This window comes from Rhinopithecus bieti, unplaced genomic scaffold, assembly GCF_001698545.2.
Source record: "Rhinopithecus bieti isolate Rb0 unplaced genomic scaffold, ASM169854v2 scaffold_82361, whole genome shotgun sequence".
In the NCBI taxonomy this organism is placed as follows: domain Eukaryota; kingdom Metazoa; phylum Chordata; class Mammalia; order Primates; family Cercopithecidae; genus Rhinopithecus; species Rhinopithecus bieti.
In genome coordinates this window covers 144,731-168,001 of record NW_016830492.1, presented here as the reverse complement: position 1 = coordinate 168,001, position 23,271 = coordinate 144,731, and the positions used below count along the sequence as shown (strand labels likewise).

The 23,271-nt window shown below is 36.6% G+C and overlaps 1 protein-coding gene across 1 annotated transcript in view; it reads right to left on the bottom strand.

The window, feature by feature from the left end:
* POC1B (POC1 centriolar protein B) overlaps positions 1-23,271 on the bottom strand; it is a 113,543-nt gene that overhangs the window by 33,108 nt on the left and 57,164 nt on the right. The window contains 7 exon segments of the mRNA XM_017865567.1: positions 7,005-7,085; positions 14,116-14,134; positions 14,136-14,266; positions 14,937-15,005; positions 17,703-17,836; positions 18,958-19,073; positions 19,515-19,622. Of these exon segments, the coding sequence (XP_017721056.1) occupies positions 7,005-7,085; positions 14,116-14,134; positions 14,136-14,266; positions 14,937-15,005; positions 17,703-17,836; positions 18,958-19,073; positions 19,515-19,622 (658 nt within the window).

Below are 23,271 nucleotides of genomic sequence, written 5' to 3'. Positions count from 1 at the left end.
AATGCCTGTGGTTTCATTGTCAATCTTTTATTACAGTGATACTGTTAGTAACTTTGCAGCTATCCAGATTATCTATCTTGAAAAAAAAAAACCATGTTGCTTTAACCAAACTAAAAACTTTAGCATTTTTAGTATTTTATTTATTTTTTTACAATCCCAAAGCAATTTTTTTTAAAGGTCAGCCATCACATTCACAACTGTTAGCAGTTTTTATAACATATGGGTCATGATGTACTTCAAAAGCAAGGATCCAACTGATTTGCAAATAGTCTCTTTCCAGTCTCTAATATTTTCTCTCCTATCTCTATTTTAAAGATTGTATTCTGAAAAAATGTAAATGTGTTTCTATTTCTAAATGGCAAGAGATCTTTGGAAAATGTTGTGTTTTCCTCATTTACTTGTTAGTTATCTGTATTTCTGTTTTTTAATATCTTTGACAATTTAATTACTTTCACTTAATTTTGAAGGGGAATGTTTTAAATTGTTTCTCAAACCTTAAAAAATTCCTCTTTTACTCCAAATAAGCATCTTAGGGTTTAACATTTAACTTTTTGTGTTACCGGATAAAAAATTACTGTATCCACTTGACATATTTACTATCATTTGCAGTTAAGATAAAAAGTCTCTTAACTCTTTAAAAGGAAGATAAACTGAGGGAGGTACTAGCTAGTGAGTCCAGAGACCTCGATCTTATAAATGCCTAAGTTCATTTCCTTTCATACCCTTAGAGCAGGGACAGGAGAAACATATCACAGAGCCACTAAACCAGCACTTAAAGATACCATACAAATGTCTGTTTCCTAATGCTTAGGAAGCAGCCACAAAGTTATAGATAAATACACCTAGTTTCAGAAGTCATATGCACTAAACTGCCAAATCAAATGCCACCATACAAACTGTTGCAAAGTTTAAAAACTTTACATTGCATATGACCATTTTACACTTTCAAAGTTGTAAGTTTTAGTTTTAAGACATTGAAGTTCACATACACGGTGTTCTTTTAGTCTTTCCAAATCTTTGCTTATATAAGCAGTTAGGAACTGAAATAACTCTGAACTAGTTACGCAATGTTGTCTAGTAACCAGGATGAACTGTTGCCACAACATTCATGGAAATATTCTCTGTGTATCTGCAAGTTTATTCTTTGTGTGTCCATATATTTTGTCAGCACATTAATATTTTTCAGGTAGTATATACCATATGACAATCTCCATGTAAGTGTATAACCTTTTTCTTCCTAAAATAGGTTGATGCAAAAAAACTTTCTGAAAGAGAATCCAATGTACTTTGCTAAAAAATAAAAATCCAAATGACATTTAGGAAGGAGTGTGCTTCCTAAAGTCATGGAAATAGCAGAGTATCTCTTGCACTGATTCGGCTGATCACTTTTCTGATCCTAGAACAGAATACAGGAAAACCATGATTCTTTTTCTCTCATCAGCCCCTCTGCCAAAATGATGCAGAGCCAGGAGATATTCTCAGCTATCCTGAGATTACTCAAGGCTATGTCTTACTGTCCCTGGGGAAAGGAAATCGGGAATCCCATAGCTGACATTCACTCTGTCAGGAAATCCTCTTGGCTCTGCCTTCAAAATACACCCAGAATCCGATTGCTTATCACCACCTCTTCTGCTGCCTCCCTGGGTCAAGCCAGTATTGCCTCCCGTCTGAGTATTTCACTAGCTTCCTAATGAGTCTCCTTGTCTACCCCCATCAACATCCCCAGCCTGTTCTCTTATAGCAGGCAGAGTGAACCTGTTAAGACACAAGTCATATCATGCCCCTCCCCCTGCAGGAAACCCCCCAGTGGCTCCTATGTCACCTGCAATCTGGCCTTCTATCACTGCTCCCACTCTCCTGGAGAGCCCTTCTCAGATAGCCATAAGACTTGCTCCCTTCACTCCTTCAGCTCTTTACTCAAATGCCACCTGTCACGTGACGCTTGTCCTAGCCATACTAGCTAAAATTGCAGCCTTCTCCTATCTTTTCCTCTCTGACTTCAGTGCCTTTTTCACCTTTGTGTTCCCTGTACTATATACAGTTTATTTTTTAGATCTGTCAATTGCATTTCTCTGACTGGAATATAGAATCTAGGCTTCTCTGGAGCAGGTATTTTTGTTTCCTTCACATTCTCTAAAGCCAAGAATAGTGAGTTAATAAATACTTATTCACAGACCTATGTATGTGAGTAGGCATCCTTCCTGGATCCCACCACATCTGATTTAGGCTACTTAAAGACTCTAAACTAGACTGATACATTTTTATTACCATGGTTCATATATGTTTGATTTCTTCTGAAGCAACTACTTATACCTTGCTTTTGCTCCAGGCATGGTGGCGCATGCCTATAATCTCAGCACTTTGGGAGGCCGAGGTGGGCGGATCACTTGAGGTCAGGAGTTCGAGACCAGCTTGGCCAACATGGTGAAACCCTGTCTCTACTAAAAAATACAAAAATTAGCTGGGCGTGATGGCAGGTGCCTGTAATCCCAACTGCTCAGGAAGCTGAGGCAGAAGAATCACTTGAACCCGGGAGGCGGAGGTTGCAGTGAGCCGAGATAGCACCACTGCACTTCAGCCTGGGTGACAGAGTGAGAGACTTTGTCTCAAAAGAGAAAAAAAGAACTGGTCAAAGGTTTTCTTCTAGATAAGTCCTCTAGCTTACTCCAGCCCATTAATGATCTCTTCTGAATACTGCTCAATAACAATCTTTCATTGACATTCATGTATACTTGACGTCTAATGTTCTGAAACCAACATTGATTTCTTCTTACTCAGTTAGTTCTGTCCAGCTAGATTGTTTGTTTCTTGAGGTCAGGCAGCCAACTTGGTATCTCCCTCAGCATCTCATGTAATGCCTTTATGCAGGGCATCTTTAACTATTTTGACTGATGGAACATCAAAAGACTGTAGACCTTGGATTTTTTTCTATAACATAACTGCATGTTTATTATAAATTAATTTGACTTGAAAGAAATAATATCCCTAATTCTAAAGAAAGGCATACACATATTCTGCATTATGTTCATATTAAGTACAGTTGCCAGGATGAAGATGAGAATACCCTGTCAACTCTGAGAAGAGTCCAGTATTTTGGCAATCAAAGGAACAACAGCAAGATTAACTTTATTTTGTTCATTTGTAAGACAATAAAATTAATACATCAGAATTTAAGAATTTTCCTAAAGATAATAAAAGTAATAATCCCAGTCTTTTAAGATAAATTTTATTTACAGTTAGTTTAAAACTTTTTTTTTTTTTTTTTTTTGAGAAGGAGTTTCCTTTTTTTCCCCCGGTTCCAGTGCAGTGGCACAATCTCGGCTCACTGCAACCTCCACCTCCCAGGTTCAAGCAGTTCCCCTGCCTCAGCCTCTCAAGTAGCTGGAATTATAGGCACATACCACCATGCCCAGCTAATTTTTGTATTTTTAGTAGAGACAGTGTTTTGTCACGTTGGCCAGGCTAGTCCAGAACCCCTGACCTCAGGTGATGCACCCGCCTTGGCCTTCCAAACGGCTAAGATTACAGGTGTAAGCCACTGTGCCCAGCCAGTTTAAAACTCTTTGTATTAGGATACAGGAAACAAATTCTTATCTTGCTTGTCTTTTTAGAAGAGAGGAGTGGGACATCCCATGTAGCCACACCACATGTCAATGCTAATGATAAATGCCCTAGCATAATTTTGATAGAATCCTGGTCTAGTTCTAACTACAAAATGAAAACATTAAAAGACTCAAATGGAATCTTGAACTAAATAATCTTTAGAAAATTAGTACATAATTGACAATATAATCAGAATAAAGAGTCAGGAATTTGAGAATAACAATTTAAAACTATGTTTATATGGCCACCAGTATATTCCTTTACAGAAACTTTTTTTTTTAAACAATAAAGCTTTAAAAATAGAGATTAGTAACAGCTTATTTTGATCCACAAATATTGTGTCAAATTTCCTGCTTGGCATTAGAGACACAAGTGCAAGCCACAAAGATACCACCTGTTAAAGACTGTATGCCACAATTTCTTCTCTGTAGTGAGAAGACATCAGAGCACAGACATTGGTACACTTGAGTCTACAAATCTTCCTGAACATAATATTAAATCAAGTGAAAGTAGAAATAGAGGCCATTTCTTACACCATAACAAACTTCTTTTATGCTACTAAGAAATTTGACAAATTAAAGTTTAAAGAGACATCTTTTTCATGTTCTATCTTGATGAAATGAATATTTAAGGAAATGTCCAGTCTACAAAAACCAAACAAATCAACCCTCAAAAGAAACAGTAACTACAATAACAATAACAAAAATTACCTTTAAACACTACTTTTTTTGGCTTCCAGTATTTCTCCAGGGTTTTAAATTACAATCACATGCAAAGTACACACCCAAAATATTGAATGCAATTGTGCTTCACGCCAAAGCAGAAAAAAATCCCCTTTACAATTGTGTCTGATTTGTTGTGCAGAAGCAAAAGAGAAACCGTCAATGTAGGGAGGAGACTATAATTAAGGCTTATTTACCACTATATTAATGGAAAGGTGAATAGTTGAAAAAGTAATTTTATTTTAGTTTTCTAACCAATTATCTATCATTGAACTAAAAGAAAGAGATACATATTGAAAATTTAAAGAAAAACCCTTTGGAGATACTCTTTTAAAAGTCTAACTGCTTTATGAGCATCTATGTCTTCAGAAGGCACTATTAAAATAAAGTCCTTATACCTTGCTTGGCAGCATGCAGGTATCTTCCAGATTATAATCTATCTAGATGGGAGTTTATTAGCATAATCTCAAACCAATTTATAGCAAACAAGACTTTGTTTTCTTGTGTTTTATTTTTGTTTGTTTGCTGGATTTTCATATACTATCAAGTATACAATTCAAAGTAACAGTGGAGTCTTCCTTTTAATGCTTATATATTGGGTGAAACCATGTGAAGTCATTGATATTAGACTGTTTTTGCCTACAAAATGACAATTTCATATAATTCAACCTAATATTATCCTTTGTGGATAATAATTTTACTCTTCCATTTTATTATTCTGTTTTGTAGCACAGCTATTAAATGTCATATGTTTATTATACAGAATTGTCTTCTCAACATTCCACATACCCCATATAGTCCTTGAGTTATGGTCCTGTAGTATAAATGTATACTATAATAGATACATACAATCTACAATAGATATGTACCATCTATACTACAAGGGACATCATGTTGTCCCTTGCTAGGAGGCAGTCATGCCCACCTCAATAGCACCGTCTGTCAAAACTGTCTGGATTCCTCACGTAATGAGGCTTTGCAAAACTTGAAGGGTACTGGCAGGGACAGTGAGTCTCAAAAGGTGGACCAAATATTTTTAATGATCTAAGATATTTTCTAGGCCAGGAACGTGGAATTTTAGTCTACTGACTACCTCACAAAGAGGCAGCACATCTCATAAACCTCCTATCTTTTTGCTCCTTCTCACTACAGAGGGAAAAAACTAACTCATCAGATTTTGTAAATTTCTACAACATGCATTTGGAGTAATTCATTGAACATAAATGTATTCAAGACCTACTATAAGCCAAGTACTGTGGCAAGTTGTACACATCCCATTAATTTTTAATTTCTTTTTTTTTTTTTACACTTCCCCATCATTTAGGTATTTTTTTTTTTTTTTTAGGCAGAGTCTCACTCTGTCGCCGGGGCTGGAGTGCAGTGGCCGGATCTCAGCTCACTGCAAGCTCCGCCTCCCGGGTTTACGCCATTCTCCTGCCTCAGCCTCCCGAGTAGCTGGGACTACAGGCGCCCGCCACTTCGCCTGGCTAGTTTTCTGTATTTTTAGTAGAGACGGGGTTTCACCGTGTTAGCCAGGATGGTCTCGATCTCCTGACCTCGTGATCCGCCCGTCTCGGCCTCCCAAAGTGCTGGGATTACAGGCTTGAGCCACCGCGCCCGGCCCATTTAGGTATTTTTAATTAATACATCAATGCTGCCAGAGTTATAAACATGAATACTGTAAGCAACAAGACCGCAGACTGGTTTGAAGTCCTAGTGGTCACCAGTGATTCTTGGAATTCCCTTTAACAATCAGCCCATTGGTTACCCTCACTTGGTTTTTGTCACTGAAGCTCCTAGTGAGAGATCAAGGAGTCTTCTCTGCTGTGGGATCAACACTGAAAGGACCCTTGAATAATTAGAATGCTTTCTGGTACAAGACAGACTCAAAATGGACTAGTCTTCTGTAGAATTCCTCTATAATAAATACATTCTTGAGATCTATTAGAGAATTTGTAAAATCATAATGTCAGGGTTTTATTTTGGCTACAAATTAAAAATGTACCCCAAATATTTAACTAAACTGACATCATAGCAGCAGTGTCATCAAAGACCATGCCGTTCTTCCCATTTGTTCTTACAATTAGTTTTGCACTGACTAGCAGGATCAACTGTGGCAGTGATTTGCCTTGGAAAGAGTAAGCAGAATCCTAAATGGAAAGGCTAAAATTCTTAATCTTTGAAGATTTTGAAAACACTGAATAAATAAATTTTATATATGTAATTTCTATAAACAAAATTGTAAGTAGTAGAAATACTTAATTTATGGATAATCCATCAAAAGAGATTAACAAAGGGCAATGCTGTTTTTCTTACAGCTTCTAATGAGAAGACTAGAAGTAAGTTTAGCACCTCCGAAGGACAAATAACACAACAGGGAATCAGCTCTGCAACAGCATGTGAAATGTCACCTGGGTGGCATCTTAATACATGAGACAGTGGGTATGGATTAGACTGAGCTCAGGGACCTCAAAGTAAAAGCTTTCCTGGAAGTTGGTGCTGCTCCCCCTTGTGGTAAACTATTTAGATGCATTGTAAATATGACTACAAAGTTCTTCCTATACTAAAATGTTAGGCTACATAGCCCACGTTTTATCTCCTCCCCCCACATTTTTGAAGGAAAATGGATTATGCCAAATGATTAAATGCCACTTAAGTGTCAAAAATACCCCAACTTACTGTGGTAGAATCAAAAGAAAGTATATCCACAACAGGGGGAGTAGAGATCTGCAAATCGATTACCTCAAGCTTTGGATTAATCTGTGTATATACATAAAAAAAAAAATTATGAGATTTTCATACCATAAGAAACCAAATGCTATTTGTAAAAACCTGGAGGGCATTTTCTAATATATTCTAAAACTAAAATATATTGGTATATTTATTACTATGGATGAAAAAATTTTAAGCAAAATGTTAGCCTACCAATTCTGTCAATGTATAAGAAAAGATCATTTTGACAAGGTTGAATTTACCCCAGAAATAAAAGGTTTTCACTTTAGAAAATCAATGTAATTTACCTAAAAAGGAATATTAAAAATAAAACAAAATGACCCACCTCAAAAGATGAAGAAAAAAATCCTAGCCAGTTCAGTAAGAAAAGGAAATAAAATGTATTAAGATAACAATTAGAAAGAAATAATATTCTCATTCATATATAATGTTATCTAGAATCTATTGCTAAATCATTAGAATATTCAGAATTTAGTAAGATTGTTAGTCCCAAAATCAATATATGAAATCAACTGCATTTCTGCATTCTAGCACACAGTTAGAAAATGCAAAATTTTAAAGGACAGCATTTACAATACCATAAAAGTTTAACAATACATCAGAATAAACATACAAAAATGTGTAAGACCTTATGGAAAAGAATAAAACTTATGTTAACATTAAAGAAGGCTCAAATAAGTAGAAACCTGTATCATAAAGAGCTCAAAAGCAGAGTGCTGTATATATGGAAAATAAATATATTCAGAACATTAGTAATGAGAAAAGTAGAAATTAAAGCAAAATACCACTTAATACCTATTAGACTGCAAACACTAGAAAGCTCAATGATGCCCACAGTGTTTGTAGCAGCATTGTTTGTAATGGCCAAAAAAACTATTGGAAGTACTCTAAGTGTCTATCAACAGTAAAACAGGTTGTGAGAATTACTACAGTGACAAATTCACTGGAATGCAATACAGCAATGAAAACAATTTATGAATGCATGAAATCTGAATTCATATGTATGAATCTCAGGACTTCAATGTTAAATTAAAAAATCAGTTACTGAAAAAATATATTCACTATAATTTCATTTATATAAAGTTCAAACTCATTTAAAATTAAACAATAATTATAGATTCAAATATATAAAGTTACAAAGAAAAGCAATGGAATGAATACCTAGAGTAGTGACTAACTTTGAGGGAGGCTATTTCAGAATTTGAAAAGACAAAAAAATTGAAAATAAAATTGAGACATTATGAATACAAAGAAGTAAACAAAGAGCAACAAAGATAGCAGAGCTTTATATCAAATGAATGGTACCAATAAGTGTACTAAAGAACCTTAAGGAAGAAACTATCGACTGAGCGCTTCTCAGGGTGTCCAATCTTTTGCTTTCCCTAGCCCACATTGGAAGAAGAATTGTCTTGGGCCACACATAAAATACACTAACATTAATGATAGCTGATGAGCTACAAAAAAAAAAAAATTGCAAAAATATCTCATAATGTTTTAAGACAGTTTACGAATTTGTGTTGGGCTGGATTCAAAGCCAGCATGTGACCTGTGGGCTGGACAAGCTTGGCTTAGATAGTGAGAAAGGCTTCCTATGGAGAAAACATGGCATATGATGGCTCCTTAATAAAAGATCTAGAAAACAAAAACGGAGAGGGAGATGAGTAAAGGAGCACTCTTCATGGCATAGTGGAAGAACGCTAACATACTTTCACACAGGGGTAGAAAGAAGGTTGTCAAGGTTCAAATTGTGAAGGGCGAAAGAATTTGGGAAGGCACAGAAAGTTGGAAGCTAAAATGTGCTGAATTGAAAGAGTAATCTGACAGACACATAAAGTGTCATGAATAAATTAGGGATGGCAGTGAGGACACTACAGTGTTAATCCAGGTATGTAGTGATGAAGGCTTGGCCAGTGATAAGAGGAGTGGAATAATTTTTAAAGCACTTACCATGTTTGATGGGTATGGCTGTAGTTTTAGAAATAGTAAAAGCATTTTATAACTATCCAGCCAATGTGTTGAAGGGGAGGTATAACTGCTGTGCTATAGTAAAGAAGGAATAAAACTGTGCATGGTGAGGATGAGGGACGATCAGCTCATTTAGCCAAAACCGTTATCTCTTCCTGGCTGTCCCACAAAGCAGAAAACAAACACAGCCTCCTGCCATTATCTCTAAGTCCAGAGTTGAGGCAAAGAACAGAAATGCGAGAGTGACTTGTTTTCCTTTTAATCTTAAGACTCGCTGTCCAGAGACTGCTTGCATATGTTTTATTCTTTTTTATCTACTGCCACCTAGTGTAGATAGAAAATTATTTACCTGTGAAAATACAATCTAGTTGCACCATCTGAAATTGAAACTGCTCAAGAAATCTAAATCACATAGAGTCAGCACCTGTCATAAAAAACCAAAATCCTTGACCTACAAGTCCTGATGTAATTAACAGTATTTAACTGCATAAGTTGCTGTCACACAAGTTAAATAGAGCCGGAAGTTCTTACTAAGTAACATTTATAGTCCTCTCCATAAAGAAAATATGCTGAGGGGGTGATATGGTTAAATTCTTTGCTAGCTAACTTCCAGGAATACTAACAGTACCTTGTAGCTCGTGATATTTATTAAAGGGAAGAATACGTTAATAATTAGAGTTGTCTTGAAATGAAGTGGGCTGCCTATGAGAGGCCAAGTTCTCCATGGCTGAACAAGGGTATATAACTGGGACTAATGAATGACGTAAGGGTTAGCCTGTATGACCTCAAAGGTACCATCCCACATCCCCCTCTGAAGTTCTCTGTGTCCATGATACTGAGGAGTCCATGAACATAAAAACCTCTACTAATAAATTCCATAAGCCTTCACTAGACTACAAGCTTCTGAAGGGCAAGGAGTATGCCCATCTTGTTCACTGCTGCATACTCTAAAGCTAGTACAACATCCAGCACACAGATACTTTAATATCTGGTAACAGGATAAAATGTAGTTTTGTTTATATTGAAGCATTACATCGAAGTGGTTAAAAACACAGAATGGAACCAGAGTGCCTGGGTTGAAATTCTAGTGCTGCCACTTACTAACTTTAAGATTTAACTAACATACACCTCAATTTCTCATGGGATAATAGTGGTACTTACTTCACCGAGATTTTAGGAATATTAACTTAATTTGTATAAAACCCTTAGAACAGTCTTGTATAACTGTTAGACTTTATCATCATGTAATGAACATTTACTGAGGCCTGAAACAGTATAAACATATACCACAGTTAGAAGTAGAATACAAAATGGATAGATAGACAAGTGGTCATTTTAAAAAATCATAAATGGTGATGTTTTCAACCTTATTAGAAGATTGAGATAAAAGCCCAATCTCAGACTTAAAGACTTAAATTGATCACTTGTACTTTTCAACAATGAATCATGGTCAGACTATCACAAAATATTATTATATAAATATTTGGTTAAGGTAAAGGACATTTTCCTTCCTGCTAAATATCATAACAGAATTTCATATGCAATTTATATGTTAAGGTAATCTCAAATGGCCATAAAAAACTGAAAGTCATCAGAACATTATTTTATTAAAAAATCTTTTTAACTAATTATAATTCCTGCTTACAATATTCTGCAATTCTCCTAGAATAACTATTTTGATGCTTTACTGTCATTAAGAGCTATGGCCATCCCTTAAAATGGCTCTACTCTCTTCTCATCAAAATATGTAAGAAAGAAGGGGACTGCTCAGGAGAAAAATATCACACACACACACTGAAGGAATGTCTGGTTTTGTCTAGGGGCAGGACAATGCAATTCAACTCAAGACAGTCTGAAGAAGATATAGTCAGTATGAACTAGTGATGTGCTATAGCACAATGTGGGTAGGGTCAAGATACCTTGTGTAAAAATGGGGCTTCTTTCCCACCAAAAAAGAAAAAAAAGAGAGAAAGGTGCTGTTCTCATGTTTTTAATTAAGATGGAGTGCCCAGGCCAGGAGTACTACGAAGGATCTGTAGTTAGATAAGTAGGAAGAACTCGGGCGGGGGCTATTTCGCATAGAGAGAATTTGATACTTCATGCCTTCTTTCATGTGGCCTTCTTCTCTCATTTATCTAAAAGTATTCTATCACCCCTCTATCCATGTAGGAATTAGTAATTTATATATTTAGTCAGCTGGTACCCAAGATCTAAGACTCTGCAGGATTCCCCACCTTCAAACAAGTGAAGCGCTCAAGGCTAGCAAAGAGGTGGCTTTTGCAAAAGGCCAAACTGTTTTACTCAGCAGATTGAGATTATGCAATTCAGATGAGTCTCAAAGAAAACATAATACAAATCATAGAAATGTTATCTTGTTTCAAACCCAGAAATAAAACACTCATGGTCACTGCAAACAGAGAAAGAAAAATTCATCAGTTCACTAAGATAACATTTATTCTACATATTTTAATAAGATCTATTTATTTTCCTTAAATCCTAATACTGACTTCAAAAAAAGATTTCCTAGTTTTAAAATATTTTCCAAGTAACTGTATGTAAATTTGCCTAAAGCTTTGAAAAAAACTTAATCTATTTAATTAGTATTTCGAAATAAAGTTTACTAATGATAAATGAACACAGCACAACTTTTATTCTAACTATTCCATTCTAACTGAAAGTTTTGAACTAAGTAGTCTTTGGCTTTGTGAGGGATCCATATTTATTAATTTGAAGTAGAGTCTTTAAAACACAAGTTGGTACTTAACAATTATTTATTCATAATACTAAAGTTGTTCCCTGCCTAGAAAGTTCATAACCTTGACTTTTTTTTATGAGATTCTCTCTTTTTTTTTTTTTTGGATGGATTCTCACTCTGTCGCCCAGGCTGGAGTGCAGTGGCACGATCTTGGCTCACTGCAACCTTCCAGGTTCAAGCAATTCTCCTGCCTCAGCCTCCTGAGTAGCTGGGATTATAGGCATGCACCACCACGCCCAGCTAATTTTTGTATTTTTAGTAGAGACGGGGTTTCACCATGTTGGTCAGGCTAGTCTCGAACTCCTGACCTCATGATCCACCCACCTCAGCCTTCCAAAGTGTTGGGATTACAGGTGTGAGCCACCGCACCTGGCCCAAGAGATTTTTAAGGAAAAAAATAAAAATAAAAAGAAACAATTACAACAATTGGTTTTTCATATACAGAATCCTATCACTCTTCTGGCATTTTATGTCACAGGGCCTCAACGTGTTTTACAAAAGCAAGTCATGTTTTATACTTAATTTAAGCAGCCATGTGTATTTACAGATAATTTAAACTGTGTACACAGAGGCTGACTATGTCAAGGTCACAAAAAAAAATTCACTCACAAGGTTCAGCATTCTGTATAGTGCAACTGAACTCTAATTCCATGATGAAGAAAAGTCAGTGTTTAATAGAAATTTTAAGGGTATATGTGAAAAATTTGTTTGAGAGTGGCTTTGCATGGCCTGGGTCATCCTGACCCAGCAAAGCAAAACAACCCAGCTGGTTTAATGGCTTTTTGGCTGTACCATAAGAGCAGAGCCACTCAGGCAACTCCTTGACATTTGAAAGAAAGCCTAGCACTCTGAAATGAACTGGGGCTGACAGTAAATCAGAGAAAAAAGGGCTTGAATCTCTGTGCTGAGGTGAGTGTGGAGTCATGGAAATATCACTTAATTCACGAGAAAAGCAGTCTAGGAATCAGGCTGCAGTTCTGCCACCCAATACCCTGGAAAGTGGCCAAATGGATATTTCCCTCCTGATCAATCCTGGCCAAGCCGCAAGATGACAGAATAAAAACACCAAGAGTTAATAAAACCAACTTGGATAATACAAGAAAAGAATACTCAAGTTAAATTAAAATATATTTCACATGTATTTTATATGAATTTATATGATCACAGGGGATAAGAAATATGACTAGAAACAGAAGCAAAAAAGTGAAAATCAAATTAGATTACATTTTTTTCTTTAAAATAGAAGAAAAATGATAACACAGCAAGTAGTATAAAGAAGTGGTAACATGATTAATACTTTAGAAGAACTGAAAAGATTGTCAGAAGTTGGAAAAGACAAAGATAATAGCCAAGAACTGAAAGTCAACACTACCAAGAAAAAGCGAAGACAGAAATCCCAAGATATGGCTGGATTCAACAAAATCTAGAAAATAGTTTAAAAAACAAAGAACAAAAACATATACTTAGATGCACAACTGGAGACTAGCAGAAGTGCCTGAGATAACAGCAAAGACCAAGACTAAGGGTGAGGGTACGTGGAATCACAGAATGAACAGTGAATGAGGCTACTGTGCACTGCCGCTCAGGAATACATCTCAAGAACTCAAAATACCTAACTCTAAAAGTAAAGAGACTGCCAGTGATAAAAATTCAGATGAACAGGTAATTTCTGATGTCAGCTCTTAGAAGAGAAATGGCTAAAGAAGAATCATGCAAAATAAGAATAGGCTAACATCAGCTAAGCATCTAGCAAAGACAAATCTCTCTTTGAAGACAAAAGAACACTTAAATCGTAACATTTAAATTCATAGGACCTAAGGGAATTTGTCAACAAAAACCTACAATAGATAATCACATATGTAAAATATATATAGGCAATAAAATTGTCTTAATTATTAGATTTAATCACTAAGTCTCTTCTTTTACCTGTCCATAAGATTTTTTTTTTTGCTATAAAAGAGTTTTAAGCTACCTATTTCAATAACCATTATAAAAATTTTTGCCCTTCAGTCTTATTCTCATGACAGCTATCACATGACCTCCCTAAATACACCTAGAATATAAAGTTAGTTCAGACTTCACAGTCACCAGAGGCCTCAGATTTAATTTCTCATTTCCTATAACTATCAACAGCATTTTTTAGCTTTATTTCTGGGCCTTCAAGAAACAAATACAAAACTTTATTTCACACTATAGTGAAAACAATTGTTTATCAAAGCGCTGCTGTTTTAAGGCAGCACTAGGTTCTATATATAATTCAGTAATTTCAAACACCTCCTTGATCAAAAGCCTCAAAATGTACACAAAATGTAGGGCAAATATGCACAAAATACTCACTTCTACAGTCTCAACTTTTCCTCATGGGGTGTGGTGTTCTTGGGTAGATATCAAGAAGATGTGGTGGTGAATCAAAATGTAATCTTTTGAGATTTCTTTTGTTAAGACATTTATAAGGCAATTCATCGAAGTTAGTCCTCCATAATAAGACCTATGAAAAAAGTCAATGATGTTGCAGTTACTGACTTGCATGTACAAGCAACAGAGCTGATTTTAAAACCCACAATATACAGAATTGTCCCCCAAAGTAGAAAGGGTAGATATATATTTCAACTATGTTACTATTTCTCAATATCTTTTTTTAAGGTGTGGTTGGGGGAGAGATTTGCCTTCATGTCTAATTTAAAATTCATATTAAGAAAATATCTGGTCTTAAAATCCTCTTTTTGTTTTTTGGTCAAAGTCCAATTTTGGGCTTGATCACTTTGTTCAATTAATCTGGCCATGAACGGTTTTTGGTTATTTCAAATAAATGCAGATTTACTATATAAATGATTTACATTTACCGTGCTCAAGAAGCTTAAGATCAGGCAATGATTCAAGCAAAAGTGCTATATAATTACTGAAGGTGGACACATAGTGTCAGTTACATGTATAGTTAAGTGTAAAATGAGCAAAAGAAAATAACTATTTGAATTCCCAAAACTTAGAACTGGCTCTGTTTCAGCTATGAGATAGCAGACTTCATGGTACTGATTAAAATATAAGCTCATCACCAACCATCTTAACATATACAAACTAGCTGGTTATAAAACTCTTAGCTGAGGTCAAGGATTCTTTTACCTTAACCAAATCAAAGAGGAGCTGAAAGATTTACAAACCTGTGTGTCTGCACCTCCTGATGCAAATAGCTCTCCACCTTTTGAAAATGAAACAGTAAAGACAGGTCCCTGAGAAATAAATGGAGATAAAGAAAAAAAGTACTTGGTAATGCTTTCTCATGGCCAAGAAGACTTTGGATATCAATTTCTCATCCTAATTTATGCATACTACTCATGCAGTAAGTCTGATAAAACATATTAGTTGCTAGCAACTAATGCTGGCAGAGTAAAGATAATCAAAGAATCAACCCAATCATATTAAAGCACAAATAAATGATACCTAAAAGTACTAAAATTAATTTAAAAAATAACCTTCTTCTCCTTTCAAAAAAAGTTTGTATATATGTAAGTTCATAAGAATTCCTGTTAAGACTTTCTGGCTTTGGACTCTGTATTCAACCAATCACTAGCAGAAACTGAATGATAAATATGTGGGTAATGGGAATGAGGCTATTTACATAAAGTCCATTTCCTGATCAATGGGCTTCACTGAGTTCTCCCTTCACGTAGGCAACCATAAACCACTAAAAGTTTAAAGAGCAGAACAGATAGGAGGAGAGCTGTGAATGATTAAAGTCAGTATCACAATTGTGAGAAAGATGAATTGGAGTAAGATGCTTGGTTGGAGGCCAGTTAGGAAGTTACTGTAATTATCCAGGTGAGAGGTAATGAAAACCTGAAATTGAGCAGTTACTGCGGAATTAGACAAGACTGTGCTTGGCACAGTCACAAGGTGGATAGCCTCTAGGTCAACTTTTCAGTCCGGATAAGAGTATTTCTTATCTCAAAAATATTCATATATACCATATTTTTAAAATATATCCTTAATCTACACAAGAAAAGTTTTAGGAAAAACATCTTGTATTTTCCCAAGTAGACTATCCCACAGATTTAGGTTATAATATTAATAGCTTCATAAACACCTTCACTTCCAGACTAACATTCCATCTTCATGTAGTGTTTTCCTACTGAAGACTGTGTTTATCTTTTTTTCCCTATTATTTTGTACCTTTTTCATGGATATTTCAGTCCTTGGCCACTTTTATTGGTTGTGTTTATTCAGGCTAAATCCATGGATATGCATATATTTAAGCTGGTTAGTGTTTATTTCTGCTTTACCCTAACACCACTCCAGAATAAATGATAATGCAAAACAGGAAGCCAGGCAGAACCTGTGAAAAAGAAACTCTTCTCTTCTAGACCACAAAGCTCATTCTATTTCTAGATATAAACAGCTTATACTTGTTAAAAGGAAGTACCTTTAAAAAAAAGAGGATGCATTCTAAAAAATTCAGAGAAGTTTGAATGTTTTCTGGAAGAAAAGAATAGTTTATGTAACCCCAAAAATTTATCTAGGCCGGGCACAATGGCTCACACCTGTAATCCCAGAACTTTGGGAGGCCGAGGCAGTCAGGCAGATTACCCGAGGTCAGGAGTTCAAAACAAGTCTGGCCAATATGATAAAACTCTGTCTCTACTAAAAAAAAAAAAAAAAAAAAAAAAAAATTAGCCGGGCAGGGGGGGGGGCCTGTACAGAAGGCTAAGGTAGGAGAATCGCTTGAACCCAGGAGGCAGAGGTTACAGTGAGCCGAGATTGTGCCACTGCACTCCAGCCTGGGTGGCAGACTAAGACTCTATCTCAAAAATAAAGAAATAATAAATTTAAAAAATTAATCTATAATGCATTATATGCTGGTGGTGGTGGGGGGGATCTTTGCACAGGCTCAATAAAAGGCAACCCTCTTACCTACTTGGTTCTAAACCACTTGAGAAATAAGACAAGGGAATATGGCATGTGAGAATTGAAATATCACCGTTCTTTTTAATCAATGCTTGTAAAAAGAGAATGTGGCTTTTATGTTTAACACAAATAGGCTTTCTAGAACTGATGCCCAAAATGAGTCACAGGCAAACTAGACAAGGGCAGGTCTCCCCACAAGGAATATCAGAGAAAAACAGTGAAGAGTGGCTCACTCTCAAAGGCAGGAGAGTAGAAGGTGTTAGGCTGTGCCTACCCAATTTCTCCTAAACCCACCAGCAAATTAGCAGAAGGAGTGAGGGAGAGGTGTGAGAGGCTGGGTGTCAGGGCTAAGTGGGACAGCCTCCACATGAAGGAAAGATCTGAAGTACGGAATCTACTTACCCATCACCATTTACCGAGTCAATCTATACAACACACTGATAAAGACAGCAGTAGAGGATTCATTTAATGTCCATTGAAAGATACACATTGATTTCGACAAGAATTACAACAAGTAATATTTCTTTTTTTTTTTTCTTTCTTTTTTTTTTTTTTTGATACAGAGTCTTGCTCTGTTGCTGGACTGGAATGTAGTGGCATAATCTCAGCTTACTGCAACCTCCCCCTCCCAGGTTCAAGTGATGCCCCTGCCTCAGCCTCCCAACCAAGTAGCTTGGATTGCAGAGACATGCCACCACATCTGGCTAATTTTTTGTATTTTAGTAGAGATGGGGTTTCACCATGTTGGCCAAGATGGTCTCGATCTCCTACCTCAGGTGATCTGCCCGCCTCAGCCTCCCAAAGTGTTGGGATTACAGGCGTTAGCCACCGCACCTGGCCACAAATAATATTTTTAAGAGTTGCTTCCAGAGCATAAAAACAGCCATGAGAGTAAAAAAGTTTTATGATAGCAGCAAATGTATGCTATGTATGGAAAAGAATAAAGGGGTATAAAATGGATCAAAATTTAAAATATATATTATTTTATATTTTATATATAAAAGCAAGAATCTGAGTGTTAATACCGTATGTCCTTGAAGTGTATAGATGAGCCTTCCTTCTAAGAGGTCCAGAATCTTAAGGGTACCATCTGAAGAAGCTGTGATGAGGTAGTTACCCGAAGGATGGAATGATATGCAATTAACTCCACCGCTGTGAACTGATTTGTAGAAAATAAAAGCAAAAAGTTCAGAGAACAATTCTTACTTTTAAAGATACTCTAGTACCTTATTAGCAATAGGTTGCAAACAAGAACACTGTTTCCACAATGACAAAATTCTATACAGCTCACTTTTAAAACGAGTATTTTGGCATCACATAGCATTAAGCTTCCTGTTAGACAGCCAGAATAACTTTAAAAATGAGACTGTGCCACGGAAAGGTAATCTTACTGACCACATTACTATAAAGTCTTTGGATATATTGCCAATAAAATTGACAGTTAATTATTACCAGCTCAGATAAGGTATATAACCTAGCCTCAAATTAAAGGAAATAACCAATTAGTGGCTTGGGATTAAAGGGAGAAGTGTGTGGAGACACGTTTGAAAAGGACACAGTCCTATCATCATGCTTGAGAATTTGTTTCGGGACAGCATCCTTCCAACAGGAGGCAGTATAACACAATGATCAAAAGTTAATTTTTCAATGCACTGTGTAAGCAAGAACATCTAAGTAGTTCTATTGATTATTTGAGCAAGTTAATTACCCTATTTAAATCTCAATTTCCTTATCTTTAAAATGTAATAATGATACCTCCTATGAATATTGTTTAGATTTGGCACAGTATCTGCTACATGGTAAACACTGGATAACCTACTATGTTTAATAATAATTTGGATTTAATATAAATCCAATATAAACCAAGAAAATTCACTTCTCTTTTAGTTCAGTACATAGGCATAGTAGGTAGTTGTTTTCTACCAATTATAACACCTATTTGTGCTCGCATAACTCCCTGTGATTCAGAATTCAGTCATTTCTGTCCCTGACTTCTCACGCAATGCTGACAACCAGAGTTTGAAAATCTCATAGCAACTTCTTCTTCTTTTTTTTTTTTTAACCAGCCTTCACATCATTTTTAAGGTCTCTTCACTTCCTGCTTTCCTTGGGCTTCTGAGACCCTGCTGTTGATGGGAGCTAATTATACTATTCTCTAGCCTGTTCCAAGGCAGCCCATGACCCCAAGTAAGAGAGGGCCAAACCACACCAACAAGGAGAATCAGTCCTTCTAAGAGGAGTCCATTCAGTAACTGAATTTTTTGTTAGGAAAATTGTTACCTTGGTAATGCTGTAGTAATTTGTTCACTCTTACATCCCAGACTTTCACAGTTTGATCAGAACCTGCTGAAGCTATGCATGTACCACTAGGGTTAAAGTCCACAAAATTTGCAAATCTAGGAGGAAAGAATAAGATGACCTAATATTTCAATTACTTTTTTTTGTTGTTGTTGAGACGGAGTCTCACTCTTGTCACCTAGGCTGGAGTGCAGTGTCACGATCTCAGCTCACTGCAACCTCCGCCTCCTGGGTTCAAGCGATTCTTCCACCTCAGCCTCCCAAGTAGCTGGAATTACAGGCGCACACCACCATGCCGAGGTAATTTTTGTATTTTTAGTGGCAACAGGTCTTCACCATGTTGGTCAGGCTGGTCTCAAACTCCTGACCTCAGGTGATAAGCCTGCCTCAGCCTCCCAAAATGCTGGGATTACAGACATGAGCCACCGCGCCCAGCCATACTTCAATTTCTTTGCTCTCATTTCTTTATTTAAATTGTTATAATCAAATGTCTCCTTAGAAAACTAACCCACATAAGTGCACAAAGAAAGTGTACTTACCCAACGGAATCTGAGAAGTTATTAACACATTGCTTATTTGTGGTATCCCAAATTTTAATAGTTTTATCCTCACTACATGACACAATTAGCCTTCCATCAGGTGAAAATCTGGAAAGAAGAAGAAGAAGTTTTATGTGAAAGGTTCTGGAGAGTCACCACCTCACCTCTACACCACAAATAAATCAGGCTGTAAATATTAAATACCAGAGACCACTGTTACCATCCCATGCAGTAAAGTCATATTCTGCAGCCAAGATCTTCATCATGACAAACAACACTCACAGACCATTAAAAGGTCAAAATATGCTATGTAGACTAACCAAGTTGCCTTTTTCCTTTTATTCTTTTATTTAAATAAGTTTTGTTTTATTGCATCTGCTTTAGGGTTTTGATTCAACTCTGCACTCACTCTAAGCCAAGTGCCTTGTATTTTGAAAAGAACTCTCTTCTATTTCTGTCACTAGACAGCATTATCCATATGATCCAAGAGAGAGCCTTCATTACTCATCCTACCAAGCCTGCAGTGAAACTTTTTGTAAGAAAAGGAATGGTGTGTTGAGAATTAAAATTAAGTGACATCACCAACAAAAGAACCTAACTGTCCATGCCTGTAACTTCTTGGACTTGGGGAGGCCAGAGAGCTCCAATGGACTGAAAATAGGACAACTCATTTATACAGAAGAGAACAGAAGCTCCTTCATGGAGAAACCTATCATCCACATGCCCCATTAAAAGCAAATGAGAAAATCTCAGACACCTTGTCTACTGCTTTTATGCTGTCTATTCCTTTAAGATCCTTCCCAAGGTTCTTTTTCTATTTTTCGGCCGCGATGCCTTTTAAATATAAATAGAAGAGCAGAAGACCACAGAGAAAATAAAACAAATTTTAGACTATTAGAAAACTATGAATAGTATTTTTATTATATTTTAACAGTAACAAAAAACAAAAATGACATATTTAGGTCACAGACTATGTTTCAATTTTATTTGTAGTTTCCCTCTACGCCCAGAGTAAAGATTACTATAAGTCAACAATTAAGGGTGTGGAATATAATTGAAGATTTTTATTTTTGTTCTCTCCCTACTCCCATTCTTAAGGCTGACCTAAAATTAATTCTTTGTGACAGAAACTTTGCATCTGGTGTTCACAGATTCACACAGAAAGAAGACACACAGAAGCATTAAGTTCCATGTGAAATAATATTTAAAAATCAAGAAGGCTGGGTACAGTGGCTCATGCCCGTAATCCCAGCACTTTGGGAGGTTAAGGCAGGCGGATCACCTGAGGTCAGGAGTTCGAAACCAGCCTGGCCAATATGGTGAAACCCTGTCTCCACTAAAATAGCCAGGCATGGTGGCAGGCACCTGTAATCCCAGCTACTCAGGAGGCTGAGGCAGGAAAATCACCTGAACCCAGGAGGCAGAGGTTGCAGTGAGCTGAGATTGTGCCACTGTACTCCAGCCTGGGTGACACAGTGAGACTTGCCTCAGAAAAAAAATAAATAAAAAAGCAAGAAAATAACCTTTCAAGGAAAAATTTTCCATGCTGGGTAGTTTACCCTGATTTTACAGTAAGTAATAATTTATTAATATTTTCTTTCAGAAAATGTGAGAAAAATTCAAATATGAAGGCAGTATTATAAAAAGGCTCCAAACAGAGGAAGCTTGTATATAGACCCTGGGGAAAAAAACCTACTCAGATAAACATGGCATAATAATTATAAAAAACTGGCCAGGTGTGGTGGCTCATGCCTATAATCCCAGCAGCTTGGGAGGCCGAGGTGGGCGGATCACCTGAGGTCAGGAGTTCGAGACCAGTCTGGCCAACATCGTGAAACCCCATGTCTACTAAAAAATACAAAAATTCGTGCGGCATGGTAGCAGGTGCCTGTAATCCCAGCTACTCAGGAAGCTAAGGCAGGAGAATTGCTCAAACCCAGGAGGCAGAGGTTACAGTGAGTTGAGATCACTCCACTGCACTCCAGCCTGGGTGACAGACTGAGACTCTGTCTCAAAAGAAAGAAAGAAAGAAAAAAAAAAAAACTGTAAAAAACTAATGCAAGGGATCAAATTGTGTTACTTACTAAGCTTCTTTTTTAAAAATATTACTTAATGTGACTATGTTAAGTAACCAGAATATTTCTACGAGAAGACTTAACTCTTACATTTCAAGAAAGCAATTATGGAGAAAAATATTTAATAAAAGGAAATGTTTAGATAATAACAAAGTATAAAAGTACTTACCCTATGACATCAGCCAAATTACTACCACCACAATCACATCATTATCCTACCCATATTCCTTGAGCATATATGTCCTAGAACGGTTCTTAACACATTACATGTATCATCTCATTTAATTTTCAGCATAACCCAGTAAAACAGGTGCTACTGCTTGTCTCAATTTACAGTGAAGAAACAGAGGCACATAAAGGATAAGTAACTGACAATGTTATCAGGTCAGTGGGGAGAGGGGTCCGGATTTGAATCAGGCAGTTGTTTCCACAGCCAAACCTCTGAACTACTCTGCTTAAGTCTCTGACAAAAAGGAAGTGTCTTCTACTGGCCCAAATTACTTGGAGCACTGGAAGTTCTGTGTGGCTTCTGTGTAAACAACAGAAGGTTCTAAAGTGGAGAGGAACCACGAGGCAGTGCTGTTAGGAGGCTATACACCACCCTGGAATAAACATCTGTGTGTTGCCATAAGCTGTAGATAAAACAGGCATGGTCTCTGTCCTTGAGGAGTTTGTGGGAAAGATTTTCACCCACTGATTCATTCAAAGATTCCCTGAGCACTTGTCAGTACCTGGCACTGGGCACTGCCGTAAGTAGCAGGAATACAGCTGTGAATGAGACTGGCAAGATCCCTGCCCTCATGAGGCTTTTGTTCTAGGGAGAAGGGAGGGCACACAAAAAACATAATTTTAGAAAGTGATATGAAAAAGGGTTGTAACAAAACAGGTGCCAATTTGTCACCAGAAGCTCCATAGAGGAAACAGGATTTTAAAGAAACTTGCAAATGAGGAAAAGCATTATCTTGGTCAGCTAAAAGTGCCTCCTGAGCAGGAGGGGCCGTAGCTGGGAGAAATTTCCCAGAGCAAAATAAATGAAGGGGATATGAACCTCGAATGAGTTAAAGTGCAGGCAGTGGCTGGAAAGAACCTGGTGCCAGAAGGAGGCAAGGTTTCTACCATGAACTTAACAGAAACTAAGGGGACTGAGGTTAAAGCCTTCCCCCTGCTCTGGTCACTGCATTATAATCCTGCATATGCTCTCTGTATGTGTTTTTTTGCATTTCAGGTGGCTGAAAGTGGGAATGATGATTTCTATTTCCTCCTCCTCCCTTTTATTTTTAATTAGATACATCAAAAATAGGTTAGCACCAATAAAACAAGCTTCTCTTTGCCCTGACTTTGATTAGGAAAGGTTAGTCCTTTATTGTCAGGGCTCAAATAACATCTAACTAGACTTTTAAGAATTTAAAGAGGATATAAAATTTCTACTAAGACATTAATAGATTTCTGACTCTCTTAATTTAGTACCACCCAACTGCCTTTAAAAACGTCTACGAAGTGTATCACCAAGATGGATATTACATTAGTCAATAGTGAATACTGGATCAGCAAACATGGACATTCGAGAGTTTGAGAGGCATATGAGAAGTTAGTTGAACTACTACTGAATTCCTTAAACTTTACTGGTATTCATTCAAAAGAATGAGGAATGAGGAAATTCTTTTTTTTTTTTTTTTTTTTTT